The following is a 19,997-nucleotide window of genomic DNA, read 5'->3' as shown; positions in this document are numbered from 1 at the left end:
CTGTGAAGACGTCTTCCAACCATTTTTTAGCCGTGGCATCCAAAAACCCTTTTAAAGCTATGTTTTTTATAACATTTCCAAACTCTTGATACATCGCTGGGAATACCTAGTGCGGTAACAGCCATTGTTAGACTAGCATAAAGATCACAGTTCCTGGAAGGACAATGAAGCTTTGAGTTGAACCCTGTATGGTAGTTTCACGGCATGTGTTTTCTTTGTTCAGCAAAGGGCATGCATTTTCCCAAGTTTCTTCCCCAGTGTACTCCCAGGAGTATTACTATAAACACCCTGAGTGTGTTCCGGGGCTAAGTGAACATTTCTCTCCATCGTAACTCCAGAAAGGCATTTGCATAATGCCGAGGAATTAAGGGAAGGGGAGCAGGAGGAGGATTTCTTTGTGCTGGGGGCGGCTACAGCTTGATTTCCCTTGAGTTGCTGATGCAGCCGGTTAAGGCATCCTCTGCTTCTGATTGTAAGAAAGAGCCTTGTGGAAATTGGTCCTCCTGAGCAGCCACCGGAAGCTTCTTGGGGTGGAGACACCGGCACGGAAGACATCCGGCAGCTCTCAAGAACACTCTGCAAAGAATATGAGATGAGGAGGAGATACTGAATAAGGGGGAGGGGAGAGACCAGAACTGGCAGTAGAAGAGTCAAGAGAAGGTAACCTATGCTTTTGCCTCCAGCTCTTGTTTCTTTTTCATTCCATAGTGGGTGGGGGACCCCCCACCCAAACACACATCCAGCCAATGACTTATTTCCTAAGCCTTGTTTCATAGAACGAGAGGCTAGCTAATGTGTCTAAAGATGGGTTGTCAGGTTTTATAGAAGGGGAGGGAGTGGCTGCCTTGCACAAGGTTGTAGAGTGCATCATCTTGCTCTTACCCCTAGCCAAAAAGGAGGTTGCCATGTTCATCCGTAACAAAAACCATGCAATACCTTTTATTAAGACCAAACAAAACAACAGAGTGCAAGCTTATAAGTTCTCCAGAGCTCTTCAGCAGACTCAATGTTATCAAAAACAAAAAGGGGAAAAGGATTTTTCAGGCTATGATGCTTTGTTTTCATCCTGTGTTCAGAGGCGTTGCTGGTTTCAATGAGTACAGCTTGCAGCTTCAGGCTCTGCCTTTGGAATGCTGGAAACAGAAACAAAAAATGGGAATCCTCCAGTTGAAAATATAACAACCCAGAGTCAATTATCTCTCTTGCCTCTGCCAAGCTGGATAATAAGAGAGGTGACATCCCGACCTAATGTGCTGGAGGACTGTCTTGGAGGGGGCTGTGGGCAGCCATTCCAGGGCCTCGCTTTGCAAGCAGGAGTATTTCTCACACTGCTCACTTATGTGGTCCACCAGATTCAGGTGGTAGTTAGGGAGGCCGTGGCTCAGTGGTAGAGCATCTGCTTGACACGCAGAAGGTCCCAGGTGTTCAATCCTCGGCATCTCCACTTAAAGGGACTAGGCAAGTAGGTGATGTGAAAGACCTCAGCCTGAGACCCTGGGGAGCCGCTGCCCGTCTGAGTAGACCGTACTGGCTTTGATGGACCAAGGGTCTGATTCAGTATAAGGCAGCTTCATGTTTTCATTCATGTTGTTTATAGTTAATCCACCAGTTCTCCAGTCACAGGATAAGGTCATGGGTAACTAGTGGTCTAAGCCCTCTTACAGTCTTTCTTTATTTTGACTAGTGGCCACAAGGGAAAGGACTTGTGATGCAGAAGGAAGTGGAGACTTCTGGGAGCACTGGAAAGGTGGAGCAGGAAAGGGACAAACCAAGTTGGGGCTCCCGCAGTTACAATGTGGGGGCCGCCTCTGGTTTCCTCGCCACGCTCGCCACCTTCCCAATCTACAAGACCATCTTCCGCCAACAGCTCCATGCCTTTTCTATCCAGGAGGCCGTTCGCCAGCTGAGCCAGGAGGGCCTACGCAGATTCTACCGGGGAGTCTTCCCCCCGCTTCTTTCCAAGACGGTGCAGGGCACCCTGATGTTTGGCACATACGAAAGTTGCCTCCACGTTCTCTCCAGTGGGTCTTCTAGGACTCCCTCCCTGGGAGACCGGTACACAGCAGGACTCGTGTCTGGCATTTTGGAAGCCTTGGTGCTGTGTCCCTTTGAGAGGATCCAAAATGTTCTTCAGGACGGACGGAAGAACAAGAGGTTCCCAACAACCCGCAGCATTCTGCAGGAGTTCCACTCCTATGCACCGAGGGAGATGCTGGTGCTGGGCTACTACCGTGGCCTAGGTCTCATCCTGGTTCGTAATGGCCTAGGGAGCTCCCTGTATTTCTCCTTGAAGGATCCCGTCCGGGACAGCCTCTCTGAAAGGGGCTTGCCCCGCTGGCTCCCTGCCCTGGTGTCTGGCAGTGTAAATGGCACGGTGATTTGCCTTTTTCTGTATCCTCTCAGTGTTCTTATTGCCAATGTGCAATCTCAGGTGGGGAAACAGGAGATGTTCCCTTTCCAGGCCTCAGTGACAGCTGTCTGGGAAAACCATGGGAGGAGAGTGGCCTTGCTTTACAGGGGTGGGTCCCTGCTTATTCTCAGGTCATGCCTAACATGGGGTCTCACCACAGCCATTTATGACTTCCTCCAGCAGAACACAGTCTAGGTTCAAGACCCACACGGTCAGTAGGGCAGGATCTGGAGAGCGGACTTGCCATGACTCTCCAGGAAGGGCAGGGGGAAACTACAGATGGAGTACTCTAATTCCCCACTTTCCCTGCAGCCCATTTGACTATTGCTTGCCCCTGAAACATTAGCACTTCCCCCACATGCGCACACACCCACAGGGTAGCTGCCAGCACCAGTCACACACAGATCTGTGGCAGCACCTGAGAGGCCCAATTTGACCTCTCTCTGTCTCTTTCTCACACACAGCCAAACACGCCGTCTGGCTCACCCAAGTGCTGGCATACATAAAACCTAGTCCTTTTGTACCTAAGCAACGTGGGAATGACACAGGCTCTCTTAAACAATATGTTCTGATTTTATTTGGGGAAAATAGAGTAAGAAGGGAAGATGGATGTAATTACTTGCAAGAGAGAAATAAAGACAATAAGGAAGAATTGTGTGCGTATGGGAGAATGCAGAACAGATTAAAGCAATACAGAAAGCTAACACAGACTGGCTCAGCCAATGCTCTGGCTAAACGGCTTGCAGTTCACAAATCCTGGGCCATGTCTGCTGGACACGGGCCTATCCTGCAAGGCACTCCTCCACCCTTGCTTGCTTCAAGTGTAACTCTCCCTTCAGGGTTTTATCTAATTTTCTATAATCACACCCCTTTGCCTGGCTAGATGTTCTTTTCCTGCTGCGGCTGGAGCTAAGCCTATCAGCTGTTTCCATTAGGAAGAGAAAAATTATTGCTCCCCTTGGGGTTTTGTGGATTGCTATCCTGTTCCCACTCTGACTAAGGAGGCTGCCCAAAAGGCTAACTTAAAACAGGGAATCGGGGACTCGTTACAGGAAGTAAAGCCCATTCTGGGATCACGTTGAGGGTGAAAAGGTGGAACCTCGGTCAGCAGTGCAACATCCATATAGAAACCAAGATGGAGGCAGGCACACCCAGCAAGAAAGAAGATCATCCACCCAAGGCCACAATTTCCGCCCAACTGTTCATACCTTTTATTTTTTAATCAAGCAAATGCCAACCAGCCTATTAGGAGTATTAGCACAAGTGCTTCCAAGTAACCTAAGTCAGCAGCCTCTGTGACTGAGAAGGGCTGTTTGAAGAAGGGATGAAAGCAGGCACAGTTGCTGCGTTTTTGGTGCAAATGAGACCTGCGACCACCTGTCGAACCGTCTACCAAGCTTTGCTATCTTGCACAAAAGACAATTCACATACTCAGAGGAAAAAACATGGAAGAAAAGAATGGGTAGAGGGGCAAGAAGAAGAGACTTCATATAGCTTAGAGGAGGTTACTTTGGCTAAGGTCTGACAGCTTTCTACTAAGAGTCCATTCCTGAAGGGGGGTGATTAGATAGCACCCAGAGGTGGCGCAGCTGTGCCACCTCCAGAGCAGCTTGCTGCCAACGCAACAAGCTGGAAAAAAGGGAGCCCAATTTAGAAAAACGCTTCTGGAACTTCCCATAAAGTTTCACAGGGCTGCACCACGATTTGGCAGGCGTAACTAAATGCCTGCGAAATGGTGTGTTCCCGGCCCAGGAGGGCTTAAGAAGCTGCCTAAAGGCAGCTCTGCCCTCAGCAACACCCCCATGGATGCCGGTGTGAGGAGATACACTGGGAAAATGCTGGCAAGAGGCAGTGCTGGTGCCTGAGTGCCACGCTACCACCAGCATTCGGGGGGGGGCAAAAGTCACCCTACACCATCATCCATGCCAGTTTGCAGGGCACAAGTGGCACAGACATGGGTGGAGGGGTCACACTGGCTCCTCTGTGGCTCTGGCCCTTCAGGGATGGGCTGTCCAAGTGTGGTCTCACTGTAAAGCTCCATTATCAAACAGATTGGAGAGGCTGTTGTCAGGAGAGAAGCCATCTTAAAGGAATTTTCCACCTTAGTTCACTGTTCCCTGACTCTGCAGGTGTCAGCCGCCACCCACACATATACATGTCAAGGACATCTTCTCAGGCCTGACACGATTCAGCTGTGAATCTAGTATGGGAGGGGAAACTCATTCTCACCCTGGAAAGTACCATGGATACTGCCCCATGATTGCTTGAGGCCCGGAGGTTGCAGACTGCCATTTTCTATAAGTGTGGCTAGAGTGAAGAATCCTTATCCCGTTACCTTTTCTTTCCTACCCTTCCCTGCGGCCAGAAGATATTTAGATTATGCTCTGGCAACTTTTCACCTTAAGAACCAACTTGGCTGTGTTAGGAGTCCAGTAATTTCTGTGCAGCTCAAGTCAACATGGTTATGTTACTTCACCAAGGCAGGGTCAGACTTGACAGCTGTGCGGGAGCATCTGCTTGGCATGCAGAAGGGCCCCGTTCGATCTCTCGCATATAAGTCAAAATATCAGGTGATATTAAAGACCTCAGCCTGAAATCCTGGAGAGCCACTGCTAGTCTGAGTAGACAATACTGATCTTGATGGGCCGGAGGGTCTGATTCAGTATAAAGCCGCTTCATATGTTCAGTCCTGTCCCACCCCCACCCCCCAGAGAGTGACACGTAATGCTTCTGGAAGGGAGGGGAACACCCCACTTGGATGTAGGCAGGAAGAAATGGAGGAACCACCGCCCTCTCTCTCTCACACACACACACAGCAATCTCTTTGCTCCCGACTTCATGAGCTCTGGGTTGCAGTCTCACCCTACCCAAGAACATTTCACACACACACACTGACCAACTCTACCTTATAGCTGTAGCATATATCTCAGGTTGCTATTTAAAGTACGTCAGCTCAGAAGCCGTTCTTGTGGAACTGGGAATCTACCTTGGAGATTTCAGGCAGAGAACTAGGGCAGGGGGGGAGTCTGAGGAGGAGCCACAGGCTGTACAGAACACTTCCGGGCCCTCCCCAGGTTCTCCCAAAGTGACCTGTAAAGGAGGTTAAACCACCCAAGACAGTCCTGTGGGTGCCCTTCTTGAGATCCACAGGGTGCATAATCAAGGGGTAGGTGAACGAATGGCTGGAGGGTAGCGCAGCTCAGAGTACTAACTGGACAAAAATTGGTGTGGCCTATGACATAGAATTTACCTGCTGTACTGCATGAGATGCCCTGACCTGGATGGCCTAGGCTAGCCTGATCTCGTTAGATCTCAGAAGCTAAGCAGGGTCAGCCCTGGTTAGTATTTGGATGGGAGCCACCAAGAAAGTCCAGGGTCTCTATGCAGAGGAAGGCACTGGCAAACCACCTGTTAGCCTCTTGCCATGAAAACCCCAAAAGGGGTCGCCTGAAGTCGGCTGCGACTTGATGGCGCTTTACACACACACACTGCATGAGATATAGACTGACTTAATGAACTCAGGAAGCAAATGACCTAGTGAAGAACTGCTACATGTACAGTTTCTCTTGTAATGGATGGCATGGAGGAACAGATTATGCATCAAATAAAAAGTTATGTTGCTGAGTTAATCATAGCTTCTTATGGTTGATATTGAGAGCCAGCATGGTGTGGTGATTAAAGTGTGGGACTAGGACCAGGTAAACCCCGGTTCAAATCCCCACTTATGCCATGGAAGCTTGTTGGGTGACCTTGGGCCAGTCACACACACTCAGCCCCGACCCTGGCTAGTATTTGGATGGGAGATCGCCAAGGAATACCAGGGGCACGACGCAGAGGCAGGCAATGGCAAACAACCTCTGAATGTCTTTTGCCTTGAAACCCCTATGTGGGGTCGCCATAAGTCTGTTGTGACTTGACAGAAGAAGAAAAAGGTGACATTATGTGTATTCCAAGAACGTTATTCGAGTGCATGACATTTTTCTGAGCAGAAGGCAGTTCGCTGCCTGGAGGAGTTTACATTACAAATTTTGAGACAAGAAAGCAAGACAGGAGGGAAGACTGAAACAGGATAAATAGTGCACCTGCCACAACACCAGAAGATGTTCTGGGAAGCAGTTTCAAGAACAAGGTGGGGGGGCAGTGGAATAATTCGACTGCGCAGGGTGATACAACTGGAGAAGCCATGGTTAAGGATGGAGGTTTACAGGCATATGATGCTGAAGGCAGAAAGGGAGGAAGCCATGAAGGGCTTTATAAACCAAGTTTAAGTTTCAGTTTACCTAATTCGGTTATTTGATTATTAGTTTAACTTTAGTTTGCTTGGACACACACCCCATCTGAGTAAAAATGCGGGATCTCAAAAGAAGAAAGGGATTATTCAACGTTATATTTCTGTTGCCACCATAGATAGGGTTGCCAGGTCCCTCTGCCATCAGTGGGAGGTTTTTGGGACAGAGTCTGAGAAGGGTGGGGTTTGGGGAGGGGAGGGATTTCAATGCTATAGAGTCCAATTGCCAAAGTGGCCATTTTCTCCAGATGAACTGAGCTCTATCGGCTGGAGATCACTTGTAATAGCAGGTTTGGAAATCAGCGCAGAAACGAATATAACAAGGTGCAAAAATCTATTGAATGTACAACAATATATAAACACTCTGACAAGATGTCAACTGCTACTTGTTGTAGGTAACCCTATGGGGAACAAGTCAACTATCCTGATGTAGGAAATGGCAAGAATGAAATCATGCTGGGGATTAGAAAAACTGAGATAAGAATCATTTGTTAAGAATTGATTGATTTAGTGGGACTGAAGAAGAATTCGAAATGGCCGTATCCCTTTCTATTTCCAGCACTGAGACTCTTCCCGATGGTACCAGTCTTTGGACCATGGTGAAGCTTGAAGACCTATACTTAAAATAGGAGGGCATTAAGCTACTTTGGAGCTGTATACTAGAATTCACTGTATTGTATATATTAGTACTAGAAGAGTTTTGTTATTTAGGTAGTTGACATCTTATTGTCAGAGTGTTTGTTTGTATATTGTTGTAGCATTCAATAGATTTTTGCACCTTGTTATATTCATTCGTTTCTGTGCTGATTTCCAAACCTCCTAGGTATAGGAACAGAGGTGTCTTTTTCTCAATTACCTGAAGGTTGGCAACCCTAACCATAGAAGAGGTGTGTGTGTGTGAAATGCCGTCAAGTCACTTCCGACTCATGGCGACCCTATGAATGAAAGTCCTATCTTTGACATCCTTGCTCAGGTCTTGCAAACTGAGGGCTGTGGGGTAGGGAAGCGATTTGACTTCTCTCCTTACTTGGAATGTGCTCCTTTAATGTCCTCGGAGCCTCGTGGCTTTGGTGTCGCTTTGGGAATTGGTTCTTCTGGGTTATCCGAGCTGTGTAACTGTGGTCTTGGTATTTTCTTTCCTGACGTTTCGCCAGCAGCTGTGGCAGGCATCTTCGGAGGAGTAACACTGAAGGACAGTGACTCAGTGTCAAGTATGTAGAAAGAGTAATATATAGTCAGAAAGGGGTTGGGTTGAGCTGAATCATTGTCCTGCAAAAAGTATCAAAGGTAATGTGCTAATCATTGTCCTGTAAGTATCAAGATAATGTGCTAATGAGGGTGTGGTATGTTAATATGGAACCATCTGTTAATGTGTGAAATCCAAAGATCACTTCAGGATACAATGGTTCCATATTAACATACTACACCCTCATTAGCACATTATCTTGATACTTACAGGACAATGATTAGCACATTACCTTTGATACTTTTTGCAGGACAATGACTCAGCTCAAACCCAACCCCTTTCTGACTATACATTACTCTTCCTACACACTTGACACTGAGAGACACTGTCCTTCAGAGTGACTCCTCCAAAGATGCCTGCCACAGCTGCTGACGAAACGTCAGGAAAGAAAATACCAAGACCACGGTTACACAGCCCGGATAACCCACAATAACCAATGAACTCTGACCGTGAAAGCCTTCGACAATATTTTGCTTTGGGGAATGTTTGCCTGTTTTATTACGCTGCAAACCGGCCTGCCGGGTCTTTGGGATCCGGCCGGTTGAAAAGGACTAAAGACATTCCAGGCAAAACCTCCAGGAGTGGGGGGGGGGAATGCCTACGTATCGCCGCCAGATGGCGCACAAAGCAATGAGGGCGGCACAGAGCGGGGAGGTGGGGCTTTATGGGCAACGGGTGCTAAGGCGCAGAGGAATCCCTCTCCCCTATAAAGAGGTGGGGCTTGTTACTGCAAAGCAGAGAACAAACGAGGGAGCAATTAAGGGGGCTGCCTGCGCCTTGCAATCGTCGTATTCCCCCCTCATTCTGTTAGAATCCAGTAGTAGAAAAGAGTCCAGTAGCACCTTAAAGACGAACAAGAATATTTTCTGGTCGGGTAGGAGCTTTCTACTACTGCAGACAGACTAACCCGGCTACCCACTGTGTTAGAATTCAGGAACAGGCAGCCCGAACTTCCGGCACAAAAGCGAACCCCGCCCTGGACCGTGAACTGTCTGGGCGAAGATTGCAGTGGAATAAGGCTCCGTCGTGCGACGACCCAAGGAGCCCGCGAGGCCGCCAGCGCCACGCCCTGCTCCGCGCCGGCCATGCAGAAGGGGAGCTTCTTCCCAAGGAGCTGGGTCCGCCCCCCCTCCTCCCCCCCCTTTAGCCTCTCCGCTCCTACAACTCGGGGAGGGGTAAAACGCGTTGTAGTCTTGTGCTGGGAAAGACCCGCCCCTTCCCCCCGTTGCTGGCCTCTTTTCAGGGTCTGCTCCGGTTCCCAGGTGACGTTCGGGTCCAAAAACCCTTGAATCTGGCGTCACAGCCCGCGGCCGCGCGCGTTCACCCCAAGCTGGCGAGAGCGTTTGGCGCCTTTCAGAAGGGCGAACCAATGGCCGCCGCATATTTGGGATATATGAATTTTACAAGGACAGTTCACGATTTATAGATTAAAGTTTTTTTTTATGTAATAGAAATAATAATAGTAATTTTAAATGCTGACACAACACTTCTCCGGAAGTCCAGTGGTGGTGGGATACACTGTTAAGGTGGGTGGTGGGTATTAGGGCACTGTATATTCTACAAACTATACAATACAATGTAACTTTGATGGTTGTATAAGTGCTCTCTTTGTATTTTTTAGGTTTTCTTTTTTGTCTTTGGATTTATGTTTATTATAATTTGTTTCGTTATTCTTTTTTTATTATAAAAAATAATAAAAATTAATATTGAGAAAAAAAGAAGTACGAACTTCCCATATCGGCCTGCTTTGCCAAGCCGGTGCCAGTTAGGGGAACCGAGATATCCTAAAGAAGCAGTCGACCCGCCCGACTTACTGATGGAGAAGTAAGTGCGCGCAGGGCTGCACAGACACGCACGCCTCCCCCGCCATTCGCACGGCCAGGGAGCGCGCTTCTCTGTGTGGACCGCAAGGCTCGCACTGGGCCTTCTGGTGATGGTCCTTAAGACTACCGTCCGAAGGATTCCCTTTTCCAGGGCCGCTGTAGGGGCATGCTGTCCCTTAACTCCGTGGCAGCGAAGAGCGAATTCTCCTAAGCCCGGGACTAGGCCGCCTGTGACTGCGGTGCCGCTTTGTGATGGGTAAAAAAATAATAATTGTCGATCTACGCGTTATCAAGACTTCAGGTTATCCCCGCAGCTGCTGCGCGTGAAATAGCAGACTGAACACCGCGCGTTGCCTTACTTGGGGCTCATGCACGCGCACTTCCCTACAGGCGGGCTGCAGACGAGATGCAGCCGTGCACGCACTTCTGCAGCCCGTGGGGAGGGTGCCGGCCTTGGAAGAGCGGCAACTCGCGCCTCTCGCATTTGCAACCGACGGGAGCAGCCACTGTGCGAAGACCACGTCCGGGGCTGTGGGTCCCTGCCAGATCGCGACAGGCGGGTTGGGCCATTCAAGCGGGCGACCCTTCCACTTCTAGCCTGTCAGCGAGCTCCTGGCCTCCGCCGCGCCCACGCAGCCCAGCAGAGCCGCGCCCTCGAGCCCTGCCTGCCCTCCCCCGCGGCCTCCTGGGGCGCGTAGTTTCCTCCGGCGAGGGGGCTGCGGGCTGACTGGGCGGGCGGACTACATTTCCCGGCGCGCATAGCGCTCCGCCGCGGCATATAAAGGTCTACTCCAGACACGCTGGCGTTAGAGAGCGCGAGCAGTCCTGTCTTGCCAGACGTACTTGCAGGTAACAGAGTGCTAGGTGGGCGGTGCCCCTATGGGGGGGGGGTAGATGAGTGGGGCAGGGGCGTTTTCTGCATCTGTCTGCAGCGGTCTGCTTGCACCGCTTCCCTTATGGGTGCGTCTCCTGCGGGCAGGGGCTGTTGTGGGGCGCGCGCTTCTCCGTCCCGCCTTTGTCTTGGCGGGCGTGGCGGGGAAGGGAGGCTAGATGGCCGCCGGGTGGGTCGCGTTGTCGGATCACTTGGGGGGGGAGGGAGTGCGGGAGTGGCGGCGCCTCCCTGGGTTTGCAGGCGATAAGTGCTTGAATTAACACCAGGGGGGCTGATTGCTTATTTCCCACTCGTTTAAGATCTTAAAGCGTGTTATTTGCACCCTGCCCTTTTTTAAAAAAAAAAAAAACCGGATGAAGCTGCACGCTTGGAGGGGCTTGCGCTGCTCTCATCCCCAAAACCCTTTTCTCGAAGAGGGACTCTTTTCCATCTTCTGTCCTTGCTGCAGGCTCTCCCTTTCTTGCAGCCTGGGGGTCCGCTGTGGATGCATAGGGGGAGGGGGGGTTGCTCCTTGGGCGCTCTTCCGGGCTGCTGTCCCCGCTGACGCTGGCCTCTTTTGCAGTCCTCGAGGTGTCAGCTTTGTCTTCCTGCGGCCAAAATGTGTGACAAGCCCGACCTGTCTGAAGTGGAGAAGTTTGACAAAAAGAAGCTGAAGAAAACCAACACGGAAGAGAAGAACACCCTTCCTTCCAAGGAGAGTGAGTGTCTTTGTAGGCCTAGAGCTTTCTTCCCCCCACCCAGTTTCCTTGGCCGTGGGGCGGGAAGAGGAGTCTGCTGCATAGGTGTATCCCTCCACCACCCAAGTAGCAAGGTGAAGTGGGTGTGTGCTGTTGCACAGGGAAAATGGCAAGCAGCCATGCCTGTGGGGTGGTAGCTTGTAAAAGCTGGAGTCCCAGGCTGCCTGGACTCTGCCCACCCCCTTCCTTTATTCTGGCTCCCTTTTGGGTCCCCCAAAGCAGATGGGGCTTGGTTAGGCAACCAGGTAGTGATGATGAAGGGTGTGGGAGCCTAATGGGAAGGGGCCCCAGATCGTCGGCTGAGCAAGTGACCCACTTGGCAAGATTGGCTCTCACCCAAGGCATATGGCTTGGTTTGAAGGCCAGCCCCGCTCTCCCTCGTGGAGAGGTTTCTTTCTGCCATTCCCAGTCCTGGTTGAGTGGGGCTGCTGAGTGACATCGGAGCCTCCTGCTTCCATTTACTTCATCTTAAAGGAATCTGGCAGCCAGGAAGAGTTTGAACGTGTCTGGGCTTCTTGGAGCCCTGCTGCAGGGCTGCCTGGAGCTGTTTGCTCTTGAGCATGCCTCAAGAGCTGCCATTGATCTTCGGCAGTCCCTGGATGAGCTTCTAAGTGCAGCAAGGAGCTTGGTCTCCCTCACCGGCCACTTGAAGGGCCTTGCCGAGAGTGTGATGATGCTTCAGCCAGTGGCCTTCTGGGGTAGTATAAGGACATAAGAAAAGCCCTGCTGGATCAGACCCAGGCCCATCAAGTCCAACAGTCTGTGCACACGGTGGCCAACCAGGGGCCTCTAGGAAGCCCACAAACAAGATGACTGCAGCAGCACCGTCCTGCCTGCGTTCCAAAGCACCTAAGATAATAGGCATGCTCATCTGATCCTGGAGAGAAAATGAATGTCTGTGTGGTGGGGATCAGAGTTGTCTTTCAGGGGGAAATGGACTGTTAAGCGGACGGTGGGAGCCCTTGGCCAGGCCCTCCTAGCTGATGCGCAGAGTGTGGTGCCCAGAAGCACCGAGCTCGGCTGATGGCTTCAGGCTGCAGGATGTTGCTTGTGATTGCCTTGACAAACCCTCAGCCCCTTGTACATTTCATTGCTAATGAAATGCTTTGAAAAGGGATGTTGCATTTCAGCACAACTGTGAAGGAGGCATTTCAGGCCATGACACAAGTCTACTAGGGCAGCTGACAGTTCCCCTTTTTTCTTCTCTTCCAGCTATTGAACAGGAGAAGGAATGTGGGAAGTCATCATAGAGATGGCCGGTGATGTGAAGCGCCTGTTCTCTCTTCCTTAATCTTGTTTGCGTTAACTTTTTTTTTACTACAATGTATATTGTATTAAATGCTGCAGCTCCCATTGCAACCATCCTGTCTCCACTGCTTTGGATCCCTCTGAAGCCTTGACTACACCTGGCCACTCCTCCCCCGTGCAGCCGCGTCCTCCTTTGGGTGATGCTGCTGCTTGCCTGTTTCAACGAGGGGAGAACGAACGATACAGAAAAGGGGTTCTGGGGCTTATGTGGCTCAGACCTTCCTGCCTTGTCTTGCTAGATGGGGCAGTTTCAGGGGCTGAAACCTGTCCACTGTATTTGCTCACTAACTGTTTCTGCAGCTCTGTTTGATTTGTCTTCCTAGAAAATTAAAACTTGATGAGAAAAATTTAAAAAAGGCTATTTCCTGGTTGTCTTTCTGGAAAACGGTGAAGCGTTGCAGAACTTCTGCTGTTTATGTTTTGGGACAACTTGAGCTCCCGGCACAGGGAGGTTCAGTTTTGCTGAGGAAAGATTAACAGTGCGATCCAAAGCTGTGTGCCACCCTTAAAGGAATGTAACTCTGATAGGGTTCCACTGTTCATCTCTCAGCTGGGGCAGCCTATGGGCAAGTGAGTGAGGGTTGTGGGATCCATGAGCTGACTTCAGGAGAGGTTCTTTTACCACTTACAATGAGGAGAACCTAGGGAAGTTGCAACTTGGTTATCTCTTGCTTGCTTTCCCACACTTGAGCTTCTCTGTTGATTAGGTTTTTCCAGACGATTCCTGGTGTAATGGTTCTTGCTCAAAGCTGGTCTCAGGTGATCCACCAAGTACATCTAGGTAGATAAGCTGCTGAGTTCAGGATCCTGTTTACAAAGCCCCGTTGATGAAAGCTCTATGGGTTACTTGGTGTGACTTCTGTGTGCTTGAAATTACTTGAAAGCGGATTTTTAGCTGGCATACTCTTCCGCTCCCAAAGTATTCAATGTAGACCTCTTTGTTAATATGCTTATTCATTGGATCTCTGGATTCTGTGCTGGGGTGACTTGCCATAATAATTGTCAGTTCTCCTATCTGTCTATCTTGCATATAGTTAGTGTAGAGAACATAACTGACATCTAACAAAAACCTGCTCAGGTCATCCAACCAAGCCAGCTGCCTACAGCAGAGTTGTGTTTAATTCACTAACTGTGATGGGCCTGTCCGTGCCTCTGTTTTGCCCAGCTCAAAGCTTTACTCAGCCTTTTGGGGTGACTGAGCTGCAGTGGGGTGGAAGGAAACCTCCACTGGAATGATACAATGGAGTAAGGTGGAGCCAATGATCTTCCTCACATAAAATCTACAGGTGACCTCAGTGTTCATCACGCTGTGACAAAAACAACAAGTGCGGACTTGTGTATGCTCAACAGCTATCCCAGACAACCAGCCTGCTCAACAGCTGTCCCACACTGAACCAGCCTGTTTAAGTACGGGCTGTTTGCATGTTCAGTGAGTGACAAGTGACGGACATGCGTGTGTGAATCAGTCCTAAAACTGAAGCTTGGGGTGGCTGAAGCTCTTGCTTTATAGCATTCTTTGGATGCCTATCAGAACAGGCTTGTGGTAAGTACTGCTTTAGTTATTGACTAGCGGTGCACTAGGTGGAGTTCCTGCCTCTTTTAAGTGCCCACTGGACCATCTCCCAGATTGCACAGTCCAGCTGCAAGAAATTGCATCCCAGCAATGTAATTTACGAGTGGGGGGTGGGGTGGGGAAATAAAAGACAGCAACTAAAGAACACTATACCTCCATGCTTAGAAGGTGGGCAGGTGCAAAGTGGCAAAGAATAGAGTTGGCAAAGGCTGCAGTTCATCTACAGCGGCAGTGAGGCACTGGCCCAATTATAGCAGGGTTTGGGCTTACTGTGATCCTAAACGAGTAGGAAGTGAGAATTTAAAAAAGCCACAGCTGCTGCTCGCATGACGTGTTTTCATGTAGCAGTCGAACAAATGCCGAAGTGATAGTATCTGTGGCTTTCCTTGCTGCGAACAGATTATCTACATAGGAAACGTGCGTCAGAAGTGGCCCTGTGATCTTGTGGGAATGGAGTTTGGAGAGGTTAGATTGTGGACTGCACAAGGCCAAGATGGAGAAGTCATCTCTCCCGTGCTCAGCATTATGTGTTTCTGCCGCTTGCAGAGGGGGTGAGGGAGGTAATGGGCATCAGTGTGTAAACGTGCTAGGATCTTCCCTGTACCTCCTTTCTACAGTGGTAAGTAGGAGCTCAGACAAGTTGTGTTTCTCTGCAAACCAGCATTGCTAAGGGAGGCTCTCCAGAGACACCAAAAGGGTTAAGAAAGAGGAAGCACCTGAAGGAAGTGGGAGAGCAAAAACCATGACTTGTAATAAAACTTCCTCCCGGCCTTCATTGTGTAAGTAAATTAGAATCTCTAGCAGCAGCCCTGTATGGGTTTGTCTCCTTTTGTGGGGAGAAATACCCTAGCGTTGTTCTATCACTTTTCATAAGCTCTTAGAATCTACAAGCACTTCTAAATGCATGTAAAATAATAGGCAAAGGCGGCCCTACTTCTCCAGCTCAACAGAATCGGTGGAGGGAAGACTTTTTACAAAATTAGGGGTATTTAGCAAGGGGGCATTGATGATCTGTACCCACGGTAAGTGCATGTAAGGGGAGGGGCCTTCTGCTTGGCATGCAGTGGTAGAGCTTCTGCTTGGCATGCAGAAGGTCCCAGGTTCAATCCCCAGCATCTCCAGTTAAAGGGACTAGGCAAGTAGGTGATTTGAAAGACCTCTGCCTGAGACCCTGGAGAGCCGCTGCCGGTCTGAGTTGGCAATACTGACTTTGATGTCCAAGGATCTGATTCAGTGTAAGGTAGCTGCATGTCTTCAAGGAATGAGAAACGAGCCGCTGCATTCTTTAGTCTCTGCAGGCACACCAATGAGGAAGCAAGAGGGATTGTAAAAAGATCAGACTTCCGTGTTGGTCCTGGACTTTCCCAAAACTATCCTGGGTTTTACAGACAACATGATGATTCCTCAGGCGGGCATGAGGAGAGGCAAGCAGAATCATGCCCAAGCCTGTTATGCTGTGTTAGCCTTCTGGGTGAGTCTCATAGAAAAGTCTGAGCAAGGCCCCATAATATAATGAACCTTCCAGCTTGGCTCTGCGGGTCCCACCTGGGTTGAGGGCAGGCAGCTGGAGAGCATTGATTCCCATCTGCCTTCATGAGATAGCAGTTCCTTGAGCTCGCCTTGGAGCCTGGGGCAGAGGATATGAGTAGCAGGGGCTTGACCCAGCATGCTTTTTCCTCCACTCACCAGAGTGCTTGCCAAGGCTTCAGGGCATGCAAGACTGCACAACTCAAAGGCTCTACCTAGGATGCATCATCTGCAAAGCCATTGCACAAAACTCTCTGGAGCTCCAGTTGCAGCAAACACAGCTGCAACCATCTCTGGATGCCACAGTGCAAAGGTGGAGAGGAGTGGCAGCACAATGAATGGTCTGCTTCCATTAAGCCAGTAAGCAAACATAGGCAGGGCCGGTTGCACTCATGCCTCATTCTATTTCTGCACATAGTAGAGATGAGCGATGCTAAGGACTTCTGTCCTGCAGTTATCCTTGAAGGGACAGCTATCTCCATCCTACTTTCTCCGGTCAGACCACTTCCTGGTCATTAGGGAACTGTTTGGGTTTGAAGGTAAGCTTGTTGAGGACTTAAGATTGAGCAAGAGAGACCTTGAGTCCATAAGTTGCCTGGTTTATAACCATCCATCAGGCTGAGTTAAAATGCCTGGCAGTAGAAACTTGAAAGCCCGCACCTGGATAGCCCCAGGCTAGCCTGATGATCTCAGAAGCTAAGCAGGGTCGGCTCTGGCTAGTATTTGGATGGGAGACCTCCAAGGAATACCAGGGTCATGATGCCGAGGCAGGCGGTAGCAAGCATCCGTGGAACATCTCTTGCCTTGAAAACCCTATGTGGGTTGCCTTGCCATAGGTCAGCTGTGACTTGATAAAAAAAGAAACTTGAAAGGATCTGCAAGAAGCCCTGTTTTGATGGGCCAACTTCTACCCTGGAGAAACTCAGGGTGCCTGATAGTGCCTGGATCCTAAAGCTCAAACACTTCTTCCTCCAGACCACGACATGAGGGATGTTAGGAAAGCTGACTGTGAGAAGAGAGCACCTCTGGTCAGTGGGCTGCACTGTCAGAAGAAAACCAAAACTGGAAGCAGGTTACTGAGGATCTTCTTCAAAGCATTCTTCCCACGGCCCTGGCGGAGGCCTTGCTTGCTGAGATATGCAGTAGCTGCCCTCATAGCCTCTAGAGAGCAAGGCCATAACTGGTGAGAGGCTCACCCTGGAAGCTGATAATGGCCTCCTTCCCAACTGATGGCAGGGAGAAAATTAGAATTGAAGGAGGGAGCAGAAGAATCTCTCTGGAGAGTCAGCATGGTGTAGTGGTTAAGAGGGGTGGCTTGGAGCAGTGGACTCTAATCTGGAGAAACGGGTTTGATTCCCCGCTCCTCCACATGAGCAGTGGATGCTAATCTGGTGAACCAAGTTGGTTTCCCCACTCCTACACATAAGGCCAGTTGGGTGACCTTGAGCTAGTCACAGCTCTCTTAGAGCTCTCTCAGCCTCACCTACCTCACAGGGTGTCTGTTGTGGAGAGGGGAAGGTGATTGTAAGCCAAATTGATTCTCCATCAAGTGGTAGAGAAAGTTGTCATATAAAAACCAACTCTTCTTCTCCTCCTCCTCCTCTCCTAGCCTCAGATATCAGTAAAATAGTGTCATCTTCTCAGAGGGGCAAGTATAGGCCAAATTATTGTTTTGGTTGTGCAAACTATCCATAAGCGAAAGTGGAGCACAGTAAACACACCTAAACTGTTGGTGTCCTTTGCTGGGTTGGTCTCTCGTTGGTGGGTGTCCTGGGCCCAGAGTAGAACAGTGTGCCAGAGGCAAAAGCAGCAGAGGAAGGCAATGTTGTAACAGCAAATTAAGTCTTTATTTCCAGAAGAGGATTTGTTGTCCAACAAGGGCTTTATGTCGATTTCAGTACTTCCCCCTTCCCCTTTTGGAAGTGGATGGGCAAGCCTCTTTGCCCACCAGAGTGGGTAAAATGCCTTCATGGCAGGCACTTTGTGGGGTCGGCATCAGAGAAAGCAACTCAGGCTGTTTGGTTTCCTGTACAAAAGCTTCACACTTCCTTTAGCTGCTGCCCACCATTCAGCCTGATGTCATTTAGAGCACAATCCTAGGCACAACCTTTGAAGGATTTAAGATGGCAACTGAGCCCTATGCCAGTATAACTGGACATATGCTGGTGCTACAGTGACGCCAAAATGGTGTAGCTCCACAGAAGTGGGCAGTGTTGGGAGCATGTTCTAGGCAGTGCGGTGCTTCATTGGCATCGCAAACTTCCCCTGCCTTAATCAGGCTTTTGATGTGATGTAACAGCAGCAAGAACATGTGGTTTAGGAGTATTTCTTTATTTCCCCTTCTGTGAAAGAGGCTTAACGTACTAACTAGGAGCACTATCACTCTACCGGTGACATAATGTACTAACTAGGAGCACTATCACTCTACCGGTGACATGCTTGTGTCAGAGTCTTTCAATGGGGCTGTCCTGTCTAGGGCTGTCAAAAAAAAAAATTCGGTACAGTTCGGATTCGGCCGAATTTGGCCCTTGTGGGTTCGGTACGTGCCGAAGTCCGAACTCCCCCACTTCGGATCCGTTCAATTCGGCGGGAATTCAAAGTTCGGAAACAAATTCGGCCGAATAAAGCCATTAAAAGCACAACCGCGCCTTTCCGCGGCTCTGGGGGGGCATTTTTGGGCTTAGAGGTCCCAAACTTTTGGCAGAGCTTCAAAGGACGTTTATTGAAAGACTCCCCAAGTTTTGTAAAGATTGGGTCAGGGGGGGCTGAGATATGGGCCCTGAAAGGGGTCCCCCCCACCCTTAATGTTGTGCATCTCTCAGCAGAGCTTGCCGCCCACGCACAAAGCTCCCAGCCCGACAACAGCGGAGAAATTAGCAAAACAACTGCAAACACAACCTTGTTAAACAACACCTTTGCAACACACAACTGAAACCTCTCCCCTCAAACCAGGGAGCGAGAGACTCGAGGGGGAACACACACCCCAGGCAGAACCGACGAAAGCCCCCTTTGGCTTCCCCCCCACCCACAGAAACTGCTCCCTCCCCACACACACACCGACTCTGCTTTCCCCCACACACACACACATACACAGGAGAAAAATGATAGATTAAAGCCCCCAAAGGGGTCTTACTGTGGCTGTCTTCTGTTCCATCAGGACGGGCTGTAATCCAAGATGATTCCAATTAGGCACGGAACGTTTTGCTCTGGAGAGGAGATGCACACAGGATCGGATCGGCTGCCCCATTCATCCCAATAGGGGAAAGGGGAAAGCCCATATCTCGGGACCCCCTGACCCAATGTTCACAAAACTTGGGGGGTTCCTTAAGAAGCTTAATCTAAAGTTCCAGTGAAAGTTTTGTGTCTGCACCCCCAAAAATGCGCCCCCTGCAGCCATGGAAAGAGAAAAGGGGGGGAGGCGATATTTCTGCCCCCACTGAACCCATCTTTACAAAACTTGGGTAGTATCTTAAGAATAATTCACTGAAGCTATGCTAAAAGTTTGGGGGCTATATCCCCAAAAAAGCGCCCCCTGCAGCCACATAAATGGAAAAGGGGGGAGGGAAAAGGGGGAGAGCCCATATCTCGAGACCCCCTGACCCAATGTTTACAAAACTTGGGGGGTATCTTAAGAACACTGGTCTGAAACTCTGCTCAAAGTTTGGGATTTGTACCCCCAAAAATGCGCCCCCTGCAGCCATGGAAAGAAAAAGGGGGAAGCCCATATCTCGGGACCCCCTGACCCAATGTTTACAAAACTTGGGGGGTACCTTAAGAAGCTTCATCTGAAGTTCCAGTGAAAGTTTTGTGTGTGCACCCCAAAAAATGCGCCCCCTGCAGCCACAGAAAGGAGCGAATGTGCACAAGCACCCCACACACACACACACGAGGATTTCGCTCTCTCTCTCTCTCTCCCTGGCCGGGCCGCACATCAGCTGATTCCTCCAGTACTCAATCCTGACTGATTGGCCAGAAGAAGACCCAGCTTGCCCACCGATTGGCCGGGGGAGGAGAATGCTGCTTACTGACGGTTATGCTGCTTACTGACGGCCGAATTGGCCGAATTTATTCGCAAACTCCCGAATTTGCTGAATTCGGCCCCCCCGGTTGCCCGCCAGTTTTGAGTTCGGATCCGTCCGAACAGAAAAGCACCGAATCAGGGGAAATTCGGTTGATTTTCAGTTCGGACCGAA

The 19,997-nt window shown here is 49.9% G+C and overlaps 2 protein-coding genes across 2 annotated transcripts; both read left to right on the top strand.

Annotated features, from left to right (window-relative positions):
• Positions 1-1,708: 1,708 nt before the first annotated feature.
• On the top strand, positions 1,709-2,605 carry SLC25A53 (solute carrier family 25 member 53). Its single transcript, XM_056859790.1, has one exon. The coding sequence runs from the start codon at positions 1,709-1,711 to the stop codon at positions 2,603-2,605; it is 897 nt and encodes a 298-aa protein (XP_056715768.1).
• Positions 2,606-11,243: 8,638 nt separating this feature from the next.
• Positions 11,244-12,812, top strand: LOC130486402 (thymosin beta-15A homolog). Its single transcript, XM_056859667.1, has 2 exons — positions 11,244-11,357; positions 12,609-12,812. The coding sequence occupies exons 1-2, from the start codon at positions 11,258-11,260 to the stop codon at positions 12,644-12,646; spliced, it is 138 nt and encodes a 45-aa protein (XP_056715645.1). The 5' UTR covers positions 11,244-11,257; the 3' UTR covers positions 12,647-12,812.
• Positions 12,813-19,997: the final 7,185 nt, after the last annotated feature.

This window comes from Euleptes europaea, chromosome 13, assembly GCF_029931775.1.
Source record: "Euleptes europaea isolate rEulEur1 chromosome 13, rEulEur1.hap1, whole genome shotgun sequence".
Classification (NCBI taxonomy): domain Eukaryota; kingdom Metazoa; phylum Chordata; class Lepidosauria; order Squamata; family Sphaerodactylidae; genus Euleptes; species Euleptes europaea.
This window is presented reverse-complemented; position numbering and strand designations above follow the sequence as displayed.

What these genes read in the sequence shown, in the direction of transcription:
- LOC130486402 (XM_056859667.1), top strand. Translation starts at nt 11,258, where the DNA reads ATGTGTGACAAGCCCGACCTGTCTGAAGTGGAGAAGTTTGACAAAAAG. An exon ending in CACCCTTCCTTCCAAGGAGA is followed by an intron (nt 11,358 to 12,608) that starts GTGAGTGTCTTT and finishes CTTCTCTTCCAG; the next exon opens with CTATTGAACAGGAGAAGGAA.
- SLC25A53 (XM_056859790.1), top strand. Translation starts at nt 1,709, where the DNA reads ATGCAGAAGGAAGTGGAGACTTCTGGGAGCACTGGAAAGGTGGAGCAG.